The 23,008-nt window shown below is 36.2% G+C and overlaps 1 protein-coding gene across 3 annotated transcripts; it reads right to left on the bottom strand.

Moving 5' to 3' along the window:
* Nucleotides 1-914: 914 nt before the first annotated feature.
* On the bottom strand, nt 915-22,751 carry LOC134534852 (probable tubulin polyglutamylase ttll-15). 3 transcript variants are annotated; one of them, XM_063373483.1, is made up of 10 exons: nt 22,574-22,751; nt 21,924-22,184; nt 19,442-19,600; nt 16,314-16,433; nt 14,774-15,003; nt 14,251-14,414; nt 10,183-10,358; nt 8,855-8,985; nt 5,130-5,340; nt 915-2,522 (listed from the first exon to the last, which is right to left on the bottom strand). In XM_063373483.1, the coding sequence occupies exons 1-10, from the start codon at nt 22,625-22,627 to the stop codon at nt 2,412-2,414; spliced, it is 1,617 nt and encodes a 538-aa protein (XP_063229553.1). In that variant the 5' UTR covers nt 22,628-22,751; the 3' UTR covers nt 915-2,411. The 3 variants fall into 3 exon arrangements, with proteins under 3 accessions (XP_063229553.1, XP_063229554.1, XP_063229555.1); XM_063373484.1 differs by lacking the exon at nt 16,314-16,433 and having other exon boundaries at nt 22,574-22,736; XM_063373485.1 differs by lacking the exon at nt 22,574-22,751 and having other exon boundaries at nt 21,920-21,998.
* Nucleotides 22,752-23,008: the final 257 nt, after the last annotated feature.

Raw genomic sequence — 23,008 nt, 5'->3', positions numbered from 1 at the left:
TTTAAAATTTTTTTTTTAAAAATCAGAAATTGGAATGGCCAGATGGGGATTGGAACCAAACCCTAGTCATCTGGATCGTAAATTTGCAAATTCATTGTCTTGCCTCCTTGCTTCATTTCTTTTGTATACCAACTTTAATAAATACTTTCTTTTTTTTTTTTTTTTTTTTCAAGGAAGAAATGTGCAATGCCATGCATTCACTCCATGACGAATTCACTGTGGATGAAATTCATGTGATGGACGTGAGAGACAATGTGCTGAAAATTGGTCAATTGCTTTCTGCGCAATACGGGAAACTAAAATCCTCCGAGGAGGACACAGCTGGAACAGACGACGCCACTGCGCCCACAAGCGATGCAGTCGATGCTACTGCATCAATGGGTGATGCAGTTGACGCTACTGCACCAACAGGCGATGCAGTCGACGCCACTATGCCGACAGGTGACACTCAAGATGGTATTGAGCCAGTGACAGGTGACAAAGATGGCGAGCAAGAAACAGAAGGAACGTGAAATAAAAAAGAATTTTGTCACCAACATCAGAATATAATGACAACAATTAAGTTCTTTTTTTGAGATAGGGCTATTAAAATATTTGTACATACACCCAAATTAAAGTTTCATTACTTTAGCAGATTTTAAGATCAGTCTTTTCTTCACCAGTCATGTTGTTTGACAAGTATTGTGGGAAGTAGACAAAATTAAATTCATTCACTAATCAACTAGAGTTGATTAGTGAATAAATTTAGTTTTGACTACTATCCACATGTTTATGTGATCAAGCATTAAATTTTTTGGTTGATTTCAGTAACACTTGGGTGATGAATGTGTATGCTAAAAATAAAATAAAAAATATCACAAAGTTTGTTTTTCAGTTACTTAGCTGAGACTTAAGAAAGAAATCACTCACTTATATAAAAAAAATAAACACTGGTTACTTTAATTTTATAACAATATTTCACACAACCATAATAAAAATCTACTACATCAAACAACAAATGATGAGATTGAAATAAAATTAGTACAATAAATATTACGTATAATTTAACATTAACAGTCACAATGTGTATTGCAAATAAAATATAAAATATAAAAGAACAACGAAACACCAAGTCCACCAATGAGATACAGTTAAGTCTTTTCAACATCATATCATCATGTGTTATTTTTATTTTATGCATCACAATCACAAACAATCTTACCAAAAATTCTTAAAATAAAAAATAATTAAAACAACTTACAACACACTGAACACAGTTACTGCGTGTTCTGGGAAATTTTATGTAAATATACTATCATCTTATCATACATCATACATATTGTAGATTTGACAGTCTACATTCTAGTATGAGTAACAATTTAAAAAAAAATGTATTTTTTGAACTAAATTTAACTGATTAGTGACAATATGAGCGATAAACGTGTTTACCCCCTTTTTTTTCCAAACATGGATATGAATACTAACCACACAGCTAAAGTACACAAAACTTATCCAAGTTGATGGTGCAAACATCATAAAAAACAGTGAACAGTTTTTATTTAATAATAATTAAAGCAACTATCAGAAAAAACCTAGCTAAAAAATAACTTAATTTTTTCCACAGTTTATTTTTGGTTCCAATTAATATAAAGTCCCTCCATTTACAATGCCATGGTGTTATGTTACACAAACATTTTCTGGTTCTATATAAAAAAAACAACTGATTATGCAAACCAACCGAGAAAGACTGACTGTACAGCAAACCGCTGTTTCGGCTCAAACTTAGAGGCAGTTTTGATACAATGCTCACCACAGAGTACTAAAAAAAGTATAAAAGATATTTTGCAGACGGTACGCCTATGCGAAGCTTCGACTATGCGAATCAATCTTAATTCTCTTTAATATTAGATTTGACTTTGCCAGAAAATTTGTTATTCCTTTTATTTGAAGCTTCGTTATGATGCAAAGCTTCGCATCTTATGTGAAGTTTCGCATTTGTTGCAAAGCTTTAAATCGTTAGAAGTCTCAGATTTGCTCATGAAAATATTTAGCTTTTTCTTTTGTTTATTTTTGTTAGAATAAAGTTGATTGCAAAAAAAAAGTGCACCATTTGCTTTTATAACTGCTCAATATTAATATTATGCATGATTATTTTATAATGATATCAAATGGTGTTATATATAGGTCCCAATTGCTTTCACTTAATCAGTTTTAACATTACAAATGTTTAATGATATTTTTTTTACTTCAATATTGTATTTTATAAAATAAGTGTAATCCAGCTTGTCAAGAACAGTATTCGCTATTCGATTTGACTCAGCTAATATTTTAAACATTCAATCTGAAATTTGCTTCGCATCAATAAACTAGCATTCGCACAGGTCTAGCAGACAGTCAGCCGGATCAACAAACCTTGCTGACGAAGACCATTTTCAGCTGCACCACGACTTGTCTTGTTCACACTTCCCCCAGAACCAACGATACACCATCTGGTTGGCTGGAGAAAGACCTTGAAGGTCACTCGTGATGTTTGTAGTTTGCGACTGTAACCACACAATGCAGTGAAGGTTAAAAGGAGGTGGCATTAAATGCAACCGCGATTTATGGAGCTTATTAATATTCAGATGGAAGCTACAGTAAAGTTTCATTTCAAAATTTACTTCAATTTACTGAATGTTTATTTTTAAAAAAAAAAAAACCAAGCAGGAAGTTGAATGTCAAATTGACTACCCAAGGTAATGTGGGCCAAACCAGCTAAAATACTGAAACAAAAAAATAATAAAACAGCTACAAGTCACAAGTAGTGCTTTAATACATCAATCTTTCAGACCGAATGCTCTATCTTTCTCCCCCTCCCTTTAGTAAAACAAAAAAATAAAGAAATTATTATTTTGGTATATTTCACTTAAATCAGATATGTTTTAACTCAAGAGTACATCTGAAAGCTTGGTAAATAACAAATATGCTCCCAAACAAAGGAAATGGGTAAGCTTTTTCAATTCGAGAAATATTTATTTTTAAAATCTCTGGGGTTTATTGATGGAAAGAACTGGAAGAGAAAACAGGAGTAACTGGGAAAACCTACTCCCTGATAGCAACATCTGCTAAATTTCCCCGCGACTGTACCTGGAAAAAAAACACTGTTTTGGTACCTAGTAAAAAAAAGTAATTTGTATTTGAATGATGATGAATGCAAAATATCTTCTAGGGATCTGGACAAAAAAAAAAAACATATTTTAAGAGAGGTATGTACTTCATTAGATTTTGCTGTATTTGGTAAGAAACACAAACAAGGTTCCCGAACTTCTACACAATACCCTTGAGTTTTCTCCATCACATCCATAAATCTTGCAATATAACATAAATGTATTTAATTACATAAAAACACTTATTGAAATCCATTTCAGAAAACATAGGGGGAAAAAATCTCCAATTGACCATAAAATCTTTTTCTGCACTATACGCAGTTTGCAGTTTTCATTTTCATCGCTGCTATGCTATCAGTGCTGCCGGACTGAAAATTTAAAATCACAATTCATTATTAATCGTGACCAGGTGAATGGCTATCAATAGCTGATCAAGCTTCACATATTTTAAATTGATTTGTAACAGTTATCTTCAATTAATAATGAAAAGGGGGTTATTACATTACACAATTTCACAACTAAAATTTAGACTGATTTTAAGACATTAAAAATTACAATGACAATTTCCATGGTGTTTTCCAGGTTTCAAGATTATTTTTTTTTATTCCTGAGCTTTCCCCACTTTCAAAATTTTCCATGTCTGCGAAACCCTGACTGAAATTCGTTGCATTTTTTTGAGAACAGATTAAAAGGGACCAGATTTTATGTTTTATTTTTATGAATTCATTTTATGCATAAAGATAGCGTTTTTTCAAACTGTAAATAATATACTCAGATGTTTCTTAAAATTACCAAAACAGTGCCATTTTGACTAATATATGTTGCACTTTTACAATAAAATTTCATAATATGTATGCCTTGGGCAAAAATATTGTTATTGTTAACAGTATAAAGTGGGGAGAAAACTGGGTTCGTAAGGTATTGCCCAATAATTAGTTGTTTTATTTATTACTAATGCCTAAACCATAAATTTAATTAATGCACTTAAGATCTCTGTTCACAACAATAGTCTTACACTGGTAATTGAAACATAAACACTTTCCACACTGGAGCTTGGCTCGACAGTGGCTCGCTCTTCTGTCCGCCTCCTTCGCACACTCACCCACACCGCGCCGCAGTAGTCCCCAACTATCGCTCGTCGCACCCCACTGGCTCGCCAGGCCTTCTCGCAGGTATCGTCTCCCGATAGGTCCGGTTCGCTCAGCAAGGGCACTTTCCCTATTCACCTCTCGCTGATATCACGAGTATCGCCAGTATCACTCCCCGAGGGGGAGACTCTCTCCACTGCTCCGCTCTTCGCTCGGAACTCTTGGGACGCTAGCGACGCTGCTTTTATACTCTTGGCAGAATTTCTGGAACCGACTGGGGGGGATTGGAATTGCTACACGTCACCTTGGGCCCACCCGAAGCCCGAAAAGTCCAGAAAGGCGGTGTTTATTCGCGCCACTTTGCGCAGCTGCCTTGGGAAAAATCCACAGAATTCCCAAGCTTCTAAAAGGGCCATTGACAATGGCCTGAGGAAGGACGGTGCAAGGGGAGTGGAAGGGGGAGAGGGGTAGCGAGGACCCTTGTAATCCGGCCAGGCATGCATGGCATGCCTTACGTCAGTGGATGGCGCGTGACGTCAGTGGCAGTGCGGGGCCGCGCCAGCCAGCTTCGAACCTGTGGCGCAGCGCGGTCCTGTCTGCGTTGGCAACACCAGTGAACGTGTGTTTGAAAAATGTATACAGCAGACGTCAGAAACGTAAAAAAATGAGTTACCTACTGATAAGAGATAAAAACAAAGTAAAGTTAATTTTTTCCAAAATATTCAGGTACATTCTGGTACAAACTCCTTGCTGACAAAATTAAGTTAAGTTGAATTTTGATGAATTATGGTATTATTAACTTTAATGGTGCACGAACATGGTTTTCTAGGTTTTCGGTTTCATCACAATTCACCGTATAATCTTGTCCGTGCAGATTGAACATTCACCCGGCTCCCAGAAACGCCTTCGTGCTCACCATGGCCGGGGGGAACACCCTCTTGCAGTCCATCCTGTTGACGTGCTCCAGGTAGGCGAGCCTGAGGTTGCCCGCTGCCTCCGAGGAGAGGCACGGTCGGCACGGCGCACACTCCGGCGCGAGGCAGGCCTCACAGCGCGCCTCGCTGCACAGTGGCGCCGACACGGCTACGTTCTTCTCCGCGACCTGCATCAGCGCCTCCTCCCGGTCCCTGCAAGGCCGCGGATGTCTCACACAAGAGTTCAGATCAACCTATCATAACTAGAGACAAGATTTTATCGTTTAATTTTCAGGCCAATTTTGTTTTTAAAACAGGAGATTTCGATGCTATTGGTTTTACTTTTGAGAACTCTTGTTTATTCATGAATATACCACCATTTCCAACAAATAAGACACTCACTTGTACAATGGATACTTACTTCACCAAAACGGTGTCATTTTGACATATATATGATGCATGTATAATAAGCATGTCAAACTACCGGGGATAAAACAAATAAATCAGCAAGTATAACATGCATTCGGAAAATGTACCAATGTTATTACGTAAAAATTAATTACTAATAACAGTGGAAATATATAATATATATTTCCACTGTTATTAGTAATTATAATAAACACACAAATATTTCCAATTTATTTAGTACCTACATTTTTTTATTAATTATATGCTAAATAATTTACTTTCATTGAATTTAATATATTAAAAGATTACATTTTTGTAATCAGAGTAGAGATTTGATTAAATATACAGCTTAATTTAATTATTTTTTGATGCATTTAGGTGCTTTATGGTGTACTGACATGTTTTATCACACTTCACAATAAAATCATGTCCTTAATAATATTTCCCTGACTTTACTTAACTAACATTACTATTTTTCCAGACTAATTTTTTAAAATGATTTATCAATTTTGTAATTTTCTGAAAAAAATTAAGAAAACCCTGCTTTCGTCATCTCCATAGCTGGCCTTTTTCATACGCCTGGAATATGCCATTTTGTAGTGTTTTTTAATGTTCACTAAAATATCATTAGCTTTCACAATTTGTGTGATGGTAGACTGGAATATGAGATTTTCTGCTCAAATGAATATCGATGAGGAATTTCTATAACTTATCAAGAATTTCAAGTAAATTCCCTGATTTTTCCTGACCCTTTTCAACTCCACTTACTTTTCTTTGAATTTCCATAACATGGACACCATGCAGATAGTTATAATAATTTTATTTTCATTACTATTAAGTAATCTTCCAGTAAACTCATTCCAATAGCTCTCCACCAGCAGTTTTTGGGCCACAAATTTTCTCACCAGATTTTCAGGAAGAACCCTCAAATAATAGGACAAGAAAATGAAATACATAACCAACTCGCAGTGTGAGACAGAGCCTTAAGAAATTAACCTCTCATCTACATTGCCCTAAAATTAACTTATTCGAAGATACAGATTCGCAACTTCCCAAATCTCGGAGGGCTACTGGCAGTCCTGCTGTAGACGCCACCACACGGCTTACCATAATTATCATGGGCAACATAGAATTTCTCCCTTCTCCACGTACAGCATATGATTAGAGAGGGTGAAAAATAGCATTTATTCTGGTCATTTATAGCATTTAAATATTTACTTGTAGCATTTTTATAGCATTTATTACTAATATTATAGAATTTTATAAGCGCTTCACCAACCACAGGGACATAATTTTTTCTCAGTGTAGATGCTTGGGGTATGTCCCCAGAACCAGGAATGCACTTGTTGATGTATTCCCTTACAGCTGGATCATCGATTTTTCTAAGAGGGATATTAGCCTTGAGAAACATTTTCACAGTCTCTTCAATAAATTCCTTTTTTTTCAATTGTTGCTTTTTTTTGGTTATGCAGTGTGGTTGGTAATGTTGTATGTCGTTTCCTGTCATCTTGCTCAGAAAATTGCTTGAGCCTGTCAATGTGACCCGATGTTTTAATATGTTTTTCCGACGTATCCTTTTTCTCCCAGTTGATGCGAAGGTTGCACGGCTTGCACATCAAAATATTCATATCGCTAACATAAAAATGATGGCCCTTATATTCCGATGTGCGCGCATGTACGGAAACGGACTTGGTCCGCCCCATATTATCATAAACACGTAAAAACAATTACTGTATGGTAAAATGTGAGCACTTTATCAAAAATCCGCGCAAACTACACTTTATTGACAAACAGCGTAAAAACCAACGGTAAAAACAAAGCAAAGGTTTACTGTACCATATGTGTACTTTAGCACATAAGAGTAAATAAAGTAGCAAATGGCGCTACGGAAATACATCGAGAATCGTCAATCGATATATCGAACCACGTTGTACCGTTGCCTACGAGATTCAATGACACTACTCGTACGCAGTAACTTCGATAATTTCATAGAGAGAATATACCGCGGCCATATTTTATTTCTCTCGTATTGTTTGTAAAGTTGTTGACAATGCCGAAAAAAGTGTTAGCAGCAATTCTTTGGCAACATGGTGGCGTGGTTTGTTTCTAGAGTAAATATTAGGGTTTGATTACATGTACGTGAAAAATTAACATTTAAAATGTCAAATTTTCCATGAAAAATTATTGTAAAATGTATTTTTAATGTTAGTTTTGCCTGGCAAAGTGTTTATGAGACGTTTTTAGTGTCAATTCGCAGGAATATGGGATTTTCGCATTTAAGCTGGACTCCCAATCATCCGTTTCATCCGTCCGTCACCCGTCCGTCCGTCAATTTCGGTCCGTTATTTCTCTCGGCAATTATTACCGACTCTCAACCATCCGCCATCCGTCCGTCCGTCACTATTCTAAAATATCAGTGCTACAACTTTCCGCCACATACTTTCTCAATTGTAGGTACTTAAACTTTTGGTGAAAATAATTTACTTGGGATAATTAACTTTTGTTTTTATGAATGTGATAATAAGTTGACAGGCGGGAACCGTGCTTTGACAAGTGGATTAAACGGGTGCCGTCTTAAAAATAACATTAGTCATGCCAGCAATAAAAATTATGCTTCTTTTATTGCTGCGTCTAAGGAAACAAAGAAGATATTTCTATCCAGGCTTTTTCCCTCAGTTGCTTATCCCGATAGTCTTTGCTATATATATATTATACAAATGCTCCCTATCCCGGACGTAATTTATCAGCATTTCTTCCGAAAAGCTCATTCTCATAAGCAATCTTTACCGTTATTATGACAATAATAATCTGTCAATACGACACAGCCTTCTATATATTGCAAATTAAAAAAATCGAACACTGTTTTTGGAAAGTCGTATTGAAGACGATCGACTCAACAAGGCGGTGGACCATCCGTTGGTCCGTCAAAAGCTAAAGTTTGGCAAGGTTTTGACAGACGGACGGATGGAATTTTTCGGGCCATCTGATTGGCTGCAGGTCACGTGATTGACGGACGGACGGGTGACGGACGGATGAAACGGATGATTGGGAGTCCAGCTTTAATCGCAAGTAATTAACGAGTCGCATTAATTCGCGGCTATATTGTTTTTACGTTTTTTCACCCTCTCTACATTTGATTTCTCTTGTTTACAGTTGACTTACTATAATTTCCAACTCAGCATACCATAATTCCAGAACAGCACAACATAATTATGGTTGTGTACCGTAGAAAATGCTTCTGAACATTTGAAATATTAAGTGAAATATTAAGTGAAGTTAAAGAGAGTTAGTGCTTCAGAGCACACATGTGGGGACTCACCTAGTTTCCAGCGATGGCGCGTGCAAACGGCGGCCGACGCCCACCAGGGCGAACAAGTTGAACAGCACCTGCTCGTACAGCAGCCTGTTCGGGGGGAAGTGGGCCGACGACAAGTTAGGAGACATGTTGGCCTGCAACAATGCGCACGAGCGACCCCCCTCCACAACCACACGACAGTTGAAGCTCGACGGCCCTCACAAGACAACTTTGTTTGAAGGACGTGCACACGGTTCGTTGTGTTCGCGTCCTCTCGTGCAATAAAAAAATTAAGGATGTCTTACGGACCCTTTTACTTCATCATGCTACTCTCAATTCAAGGAGTTATTTCGGTTTTAGAATTTATCACAATTAACCATATAATCTTGTCCCTAATTATTTACAAACCCAGTGTGGTAACTAACATTTTTTCAATGAAGAGTGTTTTCCAGATTTTGAAGACACGTTTTCAATCCCTTGAGTTTTCCCAGTGTTTCAGATTTTCCATCTATGGGAACCCTGCAGGTAACAGACAGTTTCCAGATTTTCACAAAAAAAACTCAGACTAGCACTCTTTGACAAACAACCACTTTGAAAAGCAACATAATTTCACACAGATGTTCAGTCGCACATCTCACTTTTTGAACCACATCCGGGTACTTAGGATTGGTTTTGTGCGTTGTAGGCAACTCAAGGAAAACTAGTGCATGGTGGAAGATATGAGCCATGAAAACAGACGTCAAAATAAGTTGCTGTACCAGTAAAACTGTACAAGTGATTAAAAATTGTCTTACTTCAAGGCCTATAGGTCTCTGCAGGGCACCACCAATTCTTGACAGAAAAAGCTAATTCAAGCAAGTAAACTTTGCATCGAAACCAGTGAATAAATACTTGCTTTTGTATTGTTTAAATTTAAATTAGTATTCTGTCTGAATGTTTTCCTCTGAAGACAACATAAAAGTTTAGTTGCCAGAAAGCCATCAGGTTGTTTAAAATAGTCTGGCCTGGCAGTACTCTCATGATTCACTATTGCGTGAAATTGTTTGAGCTACAGAAATTTTTTTTTTTACCCATGGTCACTAATTCCAATTGACCAGATTTAAGAAAAATTATATTCAAAAAATGGGGTTACATTAACCATGGAAGTGGGAAGAGAATAAATATGCACAAGATATCATTGTATGTCTGACACTAAAATAAAAATTTTTATGCTCAAGCGTTGGTTACAATAAATGTCCGAAATGTACAAATAAACGTAAGATTCGAAGGTGACGTAGTCACTAACCTATGGCAAATGGGTAGTGAAATGCTGACCGTTTGAAAATTTTTTTCTCACATCCACCGACTGTTACCTCCATCATGTAGACGTTGAGGTCTTCGTCCACGACAAAATCAAACCGGACCATTTCAAAGAAATTCCTGGGCGACTGGTAGCGTGCCGCGGCCTCAATCAGCAGGGGCTCTTTCTTCAGGTACGCCAGCCGGATGGCCTCCTCCACCTGCTCCCACACTCTGGTCGGGTCCCGACCTGAGGCGCGCAACAGACGCTCGCATCCTTCAACACTCCGTCCTTTCACTGCCGGTGGCCGGCCTCCATACACACATAGCATGGTTACATAGCATGGGTCAAGAGTCTGATGCCATTACAGCGAACAGAGAGAGAAAGATCTTAAATCCGGCATGTTCGAGATCATGGCTATGCCGGATTATCGAACCTCAAAGTAGTTTTAATGGGAATAACTAACAAAAAAAATGATTCACAGTACAACAGTACATACATATTTAAAACAAGTTGCAATAAGTAGGGACATGATTTCATGTTGAATTACGATTAAACAGAAATAACACCATGCGTGTGAATACACCATATAACACAGAATTTAAACTTTAAAAGTTAATACACCACAAAGAAACAAAATGTAATTAAAATCATGAAACTAATCAACATTTTCAATCAAAACGTAACTCTAATGACAAATATGTATTATTTTAAATATTTAATTCATATACGTATGTAGTTTATTTAGCATGAAGTTTGTACCACATTTTATACACAAAAATTGTAAATGTTGACTTTTTGACGTGAGGTCTAATAAATCGATGAACGCCGGCTGCGTGCATGAAAAGGTGTCCCGTTACGCACATTTTCCCATTACGCTGTGTCCCGTTACGCTCATTGTACGCTTGCGCCGCATCTATCTCTCTTCCACTGATTGGAACAACCATCGATTTGACTCTTTTGAGGCACATTAAACTTGAAACACTCCCATTCGTTTCCTACTTTTCCTATCATCGTCCTATCCTTAACAGAATAACACAGATTGGAAGAAGTTAAATAGCAAACATGTAGGTATAAAAGTTATAGTTAAAATAATCTCTTCGTTAAAGTAATAAACATATTTGAATTAATGAGTACAAATAAAAGTATATTTATCAAATAAATTGTTGATTTAATTTCACTTCTTCTTTGTATCCATACAAATAGTGATAATTCAATAAAAATTATTCAATTTTATTCATAAAAGTATGCAATCATTTCATCAATGTTTTGTTATGACGTAACGTTAAACTATAGTCCGGGAACCGACTTTACAGACAACCAATTTTTTTTTAATCTTGCAACCGTTATAGTTAATCAAATATTACATTAGATTTGGCACATCTTTTAAACACAAAATTACTAAACAAATTCAGTTTGTTTTGTATAGTTAAGACATGTTTACTACAAATCATTATATTGTAAAAGTGCATTATGTATCAGTCAACATGACACAGATTTGAAAAAAAAAAATTAATATTAGTGATGTGCGAGTCTCGGCATCATCGAGAACGAGTCGAGACAGAAATTTTCTCGATCTCGTCTCGAGATAATTTTTTTGGCTCGGAATTTTCGAGAATTTTGTAAACAAGAAATAGGTTAGGTAATATAATATATTGAGGCAGCATTTTGCGTTGCGTGTTGAAATAATTAACATATCTTCAACGTAACGTAGATCGAATAATATAAAATATACTTGTTACGATAGTATACACGATAAATTATTAAAAAGTTAAAAACGAACAACTTCCGTTCACAAGTCACTACATGAAACGGTAAACGTAAACAATGAATTGTGCTGTGGTTATCACATTAAATTACAGAAGAAAATGATTATTTTCCGTTAATAAAACCAACATTAAAGTTAAAAATAAATCATTTTCGGTATCAATATCAAGTATCAACGTAAATAGGTACGGTAAAAAATAAAAATATAAACATGACTGCAGAATTCTTCCGCGATTGCATTTTGTTTTATGGCCTTAGGTTATACATACGGCCAGCAGTATATAACAAGCAACATGATGTTTAAATTGCGGTCCGTATCGATAGTGACATATCGATAGTGGTGAATGTTCAGACTTTCATGATCAAGTACCGTCCATGGCTCAAGGAAACTGTATAGACTATGGAGTCAATAACGTATGTTTACATACGACAGTAGGCAAATAAACTGTTGAGTGTTAAGGTAAAGTTGTAATTGCAATTGCAATTGTGGATACGTGATAAAATTATTGAATAATTATGTATGTTTGTCAGATTATTGAGTTTTACTTTTTTGGATCATATTATCCTGTTAACTAAAGTACAGATTTCTCGATCTCGACTCGATTCTCGAGAATTTTTAAATTGCTTTCTCGATCTCGTCTCGAATTCAAAAAAGTCTTTCTCGCACATGCCTAATTAATATCATGGAACATTTAAGTCTAATATTTGTTAATACAGATTAAAAATGAAATTGGCCTGTAAATAACACCATAAAATCTTATCTCTAGCAATAAGCTAGTCAGCTATTCTACAGAAAATAAAATATAGATGAGCGTTGGTCTCCCACAAAAAATCATTACGGAAATTTACCCGTGAATGTGAAATGAAACTGACTAGAAAACAGGAAACACTGCACTAAAAATATATTTAAAACAAAAAATCTGGAGGAGCGTAAATATGCAACCTGGCGGCCACTGTCAACAGTTGGAATCCACCTGAGAAAAATTTGAACGTGAACGGCTCAATTGGTGTCAGATTACACAAAGTGCCGCATCATAGCATGCCTCACTGTGTGTGGTCGGGAATAATTGATATAGGAAGAAACTCTTGATTCAAAGTTTAGGTTTGGAAATGGAAACCCAATTTGTCAACATTTAAGAATTTATGCTTGGCTTACTGTGACATCAGATCAGATCCTTCCAGTTACATACGCACAGAGGCAAAAGCAGACAGAACCTCCGAGATTAAGATAAGTAATGTACTGATTCAGAAGCTGGAAGTCACGTCATGTGAGCGAGATGCCACCAAGGACCTCTCCCTCTCTCACGCCATCGTAGAACACTCGCTTTCCACCTTAACAGTCTGGGTTCTGTTCCCAGTGGGGTGAAAACCCAAAGATTCCATATGGAGGTTGCCAATGGCAGGTGGGTTCCCTGAGGCAAATTACTTCTATAACTCTTAGCAGATTTTAAACATGTAAGAAAGTCAGTACAGTATTATTAAACTGCCCAATTTCTCAAACACAAATTTCAAATGAGATGTATACAGAAATATATATTTGATTGAAAAAAAATAATAAAATATTGGTTGTCTGTAAAGTCGGTTTACAGACGATAGTTTAACGTGACGTCATAACAAAACATTGATGAAATGATTGCATACTTTTATGAATAAAATTTAATAATTTTTAATGGATTATCACTATTTTGTATGGATACAAAGAAGGAGTGAAATGAAATCTACAATTTAATTGATAAATTTACTTTTATTTGCACTCATTAATTCAAATATGTTTATTACTTTAACAAACAGATTATTTTAACTAAAACTTTTATACTTCTTCCAATCTGTGTTATTCTGTTAAGGATAGGACGATGATAGGAAAAGTAGGAAACGAATGGGAGTGTTTCAAGTTTAATGTGCCTCGAAAAACTCAAATCGATCAATCGATGGTTGTTCAATCGAGTGGAAGAGAGATAGATGCGGCGCAAGCGTACAATGAGCGTAACGGGACAATGTGCATAACGGGACACTTTTTTGTGCGTGCAGTCGGTGTTCATCAATTTATTAGACGTTGTCACGTCAAAATTGTTACATTGAAATTCACAACTGCACATCAAGATGGGGATCTTAACTTCAACCTTTACAATTGTTTTAGTTATGATTATGAACTTTTGGATGTTTAAGTGAAATGGTAACAAACACCAGAAAATTACATTACAATGCTTCGTACATTTCAAATATTTGAGCATAACCGTGCGAAACAATCCAGAAATAAATCTGAAAATTAAATCACTTTTCCTGACATGCCAATAAGAACTAATAACTGAAATTTTTATGTTATGAATTATACCAAGAATCTGAGAATGTGTATATAAAATATCTCATGATTTACCTTTACTCCTGACGTAGGCATTGAAAGATTCTTTCATTGAGTACCCAAGGTCCACATAGTACTTCTGCAATGACGGCACTTGCCACACGGGGAGGTAGTCATCCCCAACGACATACTTGTCCAGTACTTCCGGGTCAAAAGGATGGTACTTCACTGGACAAAATCTTAAAATACCAAAATAAGACCTCAAACGAAAATACACCAATTGAGTAATTTAAATTGACAACATTTATACTATGCATATAATGACCCAATTCCAGAAGAAGAAAAAACAGCTTCTTAAATAGGGAATTTGTAATATAAACCTCACAAGTGAACTAATTAATGTACACAAAAAAAAATAATATGAGCATGATATGTAGGGTTTACTGGTTTCCTCACTTGTAGGTAATATTTCTAATTCACATTCACCTGAAATATTCAAACTAAAATACCGAATGCACATTTTCTCCAGCTTGGACTCCTGGTTGACAAATTCACATGGGCAAATTTTTAAAACACTAAGACTTTGCAAGACCAGTACCTGAAGAGCACCTCTCCATTGTAGACGTATACCCGCAACGGATCTATTGACGTCAGTACGGTGTACAGGCCGATGTCAAACTTGTAGCCATCCACGAGCAGAGGATTTCCCACGAACTCCTGCACGAACGTGCCGGAGCTCTCCAGGTCTAGCTTCGGGAGCTCTCGTATGCGGATGCCGCGGTGGCTGTTGCTCTTCTGGATGAACATGGCGCGGGGACGTGAGCGGGCCTGGAACGTGGACGCCAACACTTGTTCGCTGGATGCTAGCCAACTCGCGCGGCGTAACAGGTTCTGCCCTGACTTGCAGTGCAAGAGATCCCAGGCTGGATTAGGTGACTGTGCACTAATGCTTAGCTGTGCGTCAACGGTGGCGTAGTGGTGATGTCTACTGCCTTGGAGGTGGTGGGATGACTGATAAGGGGTTGGAATAACTGAAGTGGTTAGAATGACACAGAAAGGGTGCCAGCATAGGAAAAATGAAGAGCCATGAGCTAGCCTGCATGGAATACGAGGCTGCGAATGTCTTCAGGGTAGTGACATCTTTTACAGTTACGATTTCGCAAGCAAAAGTGGCCCCCCACAGTATTGAGGCTCCCCCCCCCCATTTACACCCAAGAGCAGTGGGCTGTTGCCCAGCGAAGATACATGGGTGTAGTGCCCACAGAACACCACTAAAAGAAACACAAATATGAAATGGTCGGTACCTACCACACACAAATCCGACACACACAGTCCTCCCGGTCAAAATTTGCGCACACACTGCCACTGCATCTGGCTATCAACCTTGCAGCCTCTCGAATGTTCATCGGCTCCGGATTGGGGGCGGCTGCTCACAACAAAAGCCTTAGTGGACTCGAGGGTCACCGACGGTTGGCGTCGGTGAAACAACGCTCGCTCTTCACCAACATGATCCGGGTTCTAATCTCCGCAGGTATGAACTTCAGTATTCCTCCAATTATTTTTGGCAGATCTTTTTGTGGGTTGGTGAATTTTCTAGGGTACGCCCATTGTCCCACCTCGTAAGTCAAGAGTAGCAACTATTACTGTCATGCAAGTACTCTCGTCTGCATATTTCCATTTTTCTTAAATGGTCATAAAACAGCTAACTTACCGTACTTGGGAAAAGAGCTAGGATGAAAACGGTGGTTAGTAACCAACTTCGAGGTACTTTACATCCTTCTTCATCGTTAATGCAGCACTACTTCACTACAAAACCTCGATTCATCTGTTTAATTTATTCCTCAGGGTGTCAACAAAAGGTCCATCCCTACATTGGGCAACCAATTTACAAGATGGCAACTCAAACTTCCCCTTCCCTTCCTTGGAATTAGTACCTAAAGCAGGAACTATGTATATATCTTAATTTCACTTCCACCCATTCTATTTTCAAGTAATATTAACCATCTTCTCTAATGGAATCATGTAGTGCTACTCCAGCCCTTAAGAGCATTGCGATTGAGAACCAAATCATTGCCAGATAAATTAATTCATGACTACTATAGTACATATTACACAAGTATCAAATAAATCAACCTTACGTATTCTGCCAATTTTTCTTTTTCATCTGGGATTCTGAATGCGCGTGGGACGTATGGCAAGTTGGATGTTGCAAGATCCACCTTGTTGGTAATGTAACCACAGCCAGGAAAATGATTAACCTTTAACAAAAAATAATATACATATACACAAGAAAACATTTTTTTATGTGTGTGTAACATAAGAGTACATTTTAAATTCCTATAAATATAATGTGAAAAACAATTGATCATTACATACTATTAAAAAAAATAACTTCAAAAACTTATGATTAAAATTTGAAACAATCATAAGTGACGTTTAATTATTACTGTTAAATATTCATAACAAAAGTACTTTATACTGAAATGTTTCTAAATGTAAAACATCTTGTTGGGATTAGAAAATATATACTTTAAAGTAGCGATGGGTCAAATCCCAACATTCTCGAATCTGATTCTACAATTTGAATCCCAAAGAGTATCTCGAATATATCCCTTGAAACAGAACCTAAGTCTCAACAGTCAAAAATAAAATAATGCACAAGAAATTAAAAAAAAAAAAATTAAAAAAAAATATTCAACCCTTTAAATGTTAGGTTTACAAAGTAAGTTTCCAGAATCAATATGTATTGTAATTTTATTTATATAATTACATGTTAAAAGTACAATATATTGAGAAATGGTAACAAGTTAGGAATGAAGAAATAAACTGACCTAGTAAACTTCAGAGGTTATCAGTGTTGAATTTAATTTACTTTATTTCCTATAAAACTTTTCTTAGAATCTTTATCCTTGAATGCTAAGGATTTGATGATATAAGAGAATTTGATTGACCTATCCATACTTTGAAGTGAGAAGTCCTTTTTTTATAGTGAAGTATTTTATTAGGTTTCACTGTATGACTCTTTTAAATTTATTAATCATTAGACAGTTTGTATTTGTACAGTGAAGGGTCTTCATCAGACATTCTATAATGTGGCACATTCTCTAATCCAGCACCAAACAAACTTTCAGATTTTTTCGGGTGGATTCCCAGCTGTTGATCTAGGATCAGCGGTTCCCAAACGGTGGGTCGCGACCCACCAGTGGGTCGCGGAAGGGTTACAGGTGGGTCGTGACTCGATCCTAAAACTATCAAAAACCATTGAATAAACCATCAGAAAAGATAAGAAAAATCGAAACAAATTGAATTGTGTGCTAACACGTATCTATTGTTAAATAAATAACTGTTTTGCTACAAGTGTTTATATTTTGGTAACCATTTTCAAATCAGAACACAAATTGTGTATCTTAAAAAAAATCATATATGTATACATGCAATATTTGATGGTAAATTATATATACATAAGGAAGGGATACGATACAAATAAGATTTTTTTGCTCCACCATGGACCGATAGACCGTGGAGGTATTCCTATAAGGAAAGGTGCGTCGCCAGCTGAAAAAGTTTGGGAACCACTGATCTAGGATGTCAGGATGCATTACTGTGCTGCGACAGTTTTAGTTCACTCAGAGCAGGGTTGGGAAAAAAACAATTTTTTTTTTTAAAACCAAACAGCCTGGTTTCTTTGGTTTAAGCGAGGTTTTTGGGTTTAAACCCTTTTTTTTGTTACATTAGTTATTTTCAGCATGTTCAAATTAAAGTCGTACAGCATCCCGCTTTCTGCCACTCATGTTGAAGCAGAAACGTTAGGCCTATAACATGAAAGAACTTAAGTCCAGCAAATCTGCACAACTGACTCGTACCTAACCATTATCCATAGAATGGGTGTTTCCCACAGAATGGGAATTTACAGTATATGTAGTAAGGGATTTTCCACAGAATAGGGATTTTTTTAAATAAAAAAAATTTTCCTCACTCTTTTTTTTATCATTTTGACTATAATTCACTAATTAATTAATTTTAGACAAGTATTTAGCTGGACATAAATTACAACTTATTCAGATAATTTAAACGACAAGACCTTTCTTAGTATATAATTTTTTGTTCCTGTAAATTACAAGAAACATTAATGAGCAAACTATTTTTATTACAGTGGAATTAGCCCCTTTCATAAAAATTTACGGAGATATTCTATTTAAAAATATATTATTTATTGTTTTCATTTCAGTATAGCAGTTCCTGTTTTCTAGCAAATTACATTTCCCATTTGGTATTCCAGTAAAAACTATAATCCAGAATGGCCATCGTCCCGAACGTGCCTATCACTGTACATGTACATAAAAAAATAGATGATATGCGCCAGAAGTAAAAGATCACGGCCTGGTCTCCAAGCATGTTGAAACACCCCAACAGATGCGTTATTCTGCTCTGTGACAGACAGGACATGGTTTCGATTCCATGAGAGAGCATACGAGTTCTTAAAGTCGGAAGTGTACAGGCCAATTTATTTTCTTTAAAATATGAGTGTTTTGGTTTCTAAATACAGTATGTATGTCCATAAAAGAATATCCCAGTTATAAAATTTAACAGTAGTGTTGGTTCAAGGTCACAATTAAAGGGTAACTCAAACAGTTCCAACAGTTTTAGAAAAGCGCATGCTCGAATACTGCTTTGTTTTTTTTTCTCACTTGCAGCATAAAAGAATGGCTCTTTCCCTAATTAGTAGACGGTGAACTTGTAAAATATATTTGGCAACAGAATGGAGCCCCTCCCCATTGGAATCAATTTGTACGAGAGTGGTTGAAAGTCGAAGTCCCTGACCTTTGGCATCGTCGTAATGGTCAAAATGTCAGAGCTCTTTTTTGCTGGCCTCCACGTTCACCTGACATAACACGATGGAATTTTTTCCCTTGTAGCTTTATCAAATATAAGTGTCTACTTTCCGTCGCTACCTAATGATTTATTTTCCAGAGTGAGAGACAGAATTGAAGAGGCTATTTGCTTCAATTTTTCGGGACTTGTTAACCGAAGTGTGGATAGAATTGGACTTTAGGTTGAATTTGTGGGGTACAATTAAAGGTTAACATATTGAACATAAAAAAAAATTAGGTTAGTTTACCTTCAATTTTATGTATGATTTGTTGTAAATAGTCTAAATTAAAATGTTACGATAAACCATCAAAACTGGGAATGGACACCCTTTATATTGCATGCACACTTGACAGGTTCTACATTAGGCCTTAAAGAGTATGTGCAATCGCTCCACCTTCTGATGAGGCTTGAGGTGACTGAGCTCAGCGTACAGGGACCTGAACGGGTAGTCGTGGGCCCACATCAAGTCCCAGTCGGAGGAGTCATTCCCTTTTTGCTGGAATCCCAGGCGCTCGAGGACGGCAAATACGTGCTTCAGGTGTCCGGTTTCTGGCTAAGAAACCAGAGAACTATTCAGGCAGCTCCATCAACAAATATTATACAAGTGCATGTTCAGTGTTTGCAACAAAAGTGGATATCGATGACATGTCCTATCCCATCATCCCAAGAAAGTATAACTGAATTGCTTAAAATTAGTATACATAGTTGCACGTATTTATTTATTTATTTATTGAGCCTTTGATTATTTTAAGTACCATAAGTCTATGAAACATGTCATTTGTATAAGAATTATTGAATATTTATAGTTCACATATCCAAAAGCAAACTAAAATCCATGCATTTGTAGAACTTCAGTGCCAAACCTTAAACTGGAAACAATCATTCTTCTTTACGAAGAAGGTAATTTGATACCAAATAAATAATTAATTAAATACAACAGGTTTTTGGGTATACCAGTTTAAAATTATAAACAGTAAATATTAAACATGTGGCTAATTATAACACAAAAAGGTTTGCGTTTAAAACCTTATCTGAGAGTAAACCATACACCCCCCCCCCCCCCCCCCCAATTAGTAATGTCGTTCGTGAACGATTCAAAATGAACAAATCTGTAAGCGAACGAATGCAAAATATTTGTTTACTATGTAAAGAATCGGTTCTTTGATAGTTGATTACTTGAAAGTGGAACACTGATTCGGGAGAATATAAAAAGGCAGAGAGGAAAATTTAGAACGAGGGAAGTGATTCGTTCGTAAAATGAGTCATGACATTGGGAGTCCGAGTAATTAGTGATCACAGCGTGCGCATAATCACACCAGCAAACTATAACTAATCAAAGAAAAAGGGTAACATGAAAAGGGGTGGGAGTGTGGGTTAGCAATTAAATGAAAATCACATTACAATTAATTATTATAAATGATTGTCTAGTTTTTTGTTTACTAAATTTGTCTTTGAGGGCCCTGAAATGTTTTCATGCATATTTTTTGTAACAGTCAGTATGCACAGCTAGACATCTGGAATTTCAGCTATCCAAGCAGACCACGTAACAATAACAAGCCAGGCAACGAGGCCAGCTGCCTATACGTAATGTACGTAATGAATACTTGAATGGGTGAACGAGTTATGGTTCTTGAGATGTGCCAGATCTCCTTGTCCGTGGTCAGAAGTAAAAAAAATTAAATGAATGAAACATCCAACGATTCAAATGAATCAATTCAGTCAATTGAATCGTTCTACCCATCACTAATACCTATGCAACTGTTTATGTTCACAGCAGCAGAGATAAGTGCGTGCAACACACCAGACCACGAGTGCATGCTTACACAGGCCTGTAAAAGTTAACTTTTTTTTTTTAATGAAGTGGTGAAAGGCTGCTTGCTGCGTATATTTTGATCTCTTGCTCCTGAGCCTCAAATGTGCCAAATAACCTACCGATAGACTGTGTTTACCTTTATGGAATTAACATAATTTTTTAAAAGCCAGCTTGACTGACTGAATAACAGATAATTAAGAGCAGTGATTTATCCATAAGTCAATTTCAAAGTTATTCATCAGCATGATTAGATAATATGCATATAATGTCACATACATGTATACGTAGTAATTCATAATCATTATGTATTCCCCAACTGCATTTTCCTGTATTTACCATATATTCCAAGTTGCAAGCTACCATACAAAACAAAAGATTTACTGAGCAAGGTAAACCCAACATGCATTAAAAACGAACAACCAAATATGTACTTAGTCTATAATAATCACAATGAGTGAAATATGACTGAAAATAATAGGTCAAACAAAATGAAAGCTTTAAGTACACACACTGTAAATGCAATTTCTAAATACAAAATCAGTTCTGTATATTAGCCATAGCCACCTAAATGTTTTTCTCAATATAGAATTTAATATTTCTTAGCTATGTTCGACTGGCAAAACCATACGGCAGATTAATTACAACATTTTTATTAGTAACCACATTTCTCAAACTTAGAAACCTACCAAACCATACACCTGCTCTCAAATTAAGTCAAAACTATAAAGGAATTAAGTGTTTGTTCCAGGCATCTCTCTGGGAGGACCACACAACCCCAGGCTCTAATTATCCCCCAACCCCGAAGAGATATCTGCAGCTATTCAGCTATTATAATAAACAGACATAAAAAGAGATTGACGTTATTGTGGTTATTTCAAGGTAATGTTGAATGAAATTTACGGAGCAAATAGAGAAACTCCAAGTTTTGTGAATGTATGTAATGACAAAATCTGTATCATTTAATTGATCAATTGTAATAAATAAAACTTAAACCAATACTGAATTTTTCAGTTGTGTGTTGTCTAAACAGCCGATAAACATTCATAATTATTCATCTACCTACGCTCTTCCCATAAACAACAAAGGATGGCTTCCGCTCTGCGAATTCTGGCACCTCCTTCCTTTCGACAGAGGCCATCAAATCATGCACGGAGATTTGGTGGGCCTTAATGTGTTGCAACTCGTACACGTTCACTGCCATCAGGCATGTGCTTACAACCAGCACCAGCAACACCCACGTATTGGTCAAGTTGGCAACACTTCCGCCACATTCTTCCCTCACTGGGTCTGCAGCACTGTCACACCTATCTCGATTAGCTGTCACCTGTTGGCATGAGAGTACTCAGGAAAACTAATGTCTCACAAGGGCAAAACTAAAATAAAAAACACTTTTACATTAGTACTAATCCAAACAAAATAAATTTATCAAAACAAAATGTTACCTATCGTCTACAAACCAACCAATTAGCAAACCATCACAAAAAAAAATTAAAATATTTCAATACCTCTCTAAGCAAGGATACATACAATTAATTTTATTAATTTATCCCATTTAGATTCAATCAATAGCTACTTCAACATTTAACTTAATACAATATATACTTTCATAAGAAAATTTTATCCAAAATAATAATCATTTAAGTTATTATAACATCTGGTACATAAATTATTTCGGTGGAATTATAAGTTAATTATCATTTACTTAGGCCTTACTTTTTCTTTGATTTTTGTGGAATCTGTGCTGGTTTTTGAAATAGATCTCTTCATCCTAACACAGAAGTCAACCAAACTCAAATAATCTGAAATGTTTTTAAAATACTTAAGTAAACAAATCTGAACGCCTATGTACCGCTATTTGACCCGCCGCCCTAAATTTACCAATCAGTATTGCCAGCAACCATCAGAATTAATTCAGTATAACCAACTTTATTTTTAATTTTACTCCAGATTTAAAAAGCACACTTTATCACACGTATTGAAAATCAAATTGAATACAACATTTTCTTAAGCGTAATAATAACAATAACGCTTTGAACATCGTAAAGTGTTATTTTGAAATACAATTTAAAAATTTAGTTTTACGATATTGGTGACAAGTTCCGGTTCAAGACAACTGAAGGCCGAAAATGTCTTATTTCTTTCATTTGT

Source organism: Bacillus rossius, chromosome 8 (assembly GCF_032445375.1).
Source record: "Bacillus rossius redtenbacheri isolate Brsri chromosome 8, Brsri_v3, whole genome shotgun sequence".
Classification (NCBI taxonomy): domain Eukaryota; kingdom Metazoa; phylum Arthropoda; class Insecta; order Phasmatodea; family Bacillidae; genus Bacillus; species Bacillus rossius.
The sequence above is the reverse complement of the archived record's forward strand: the minus strand, read 5'-3'. Positions and strand labels throughout refer to the sequence as shown.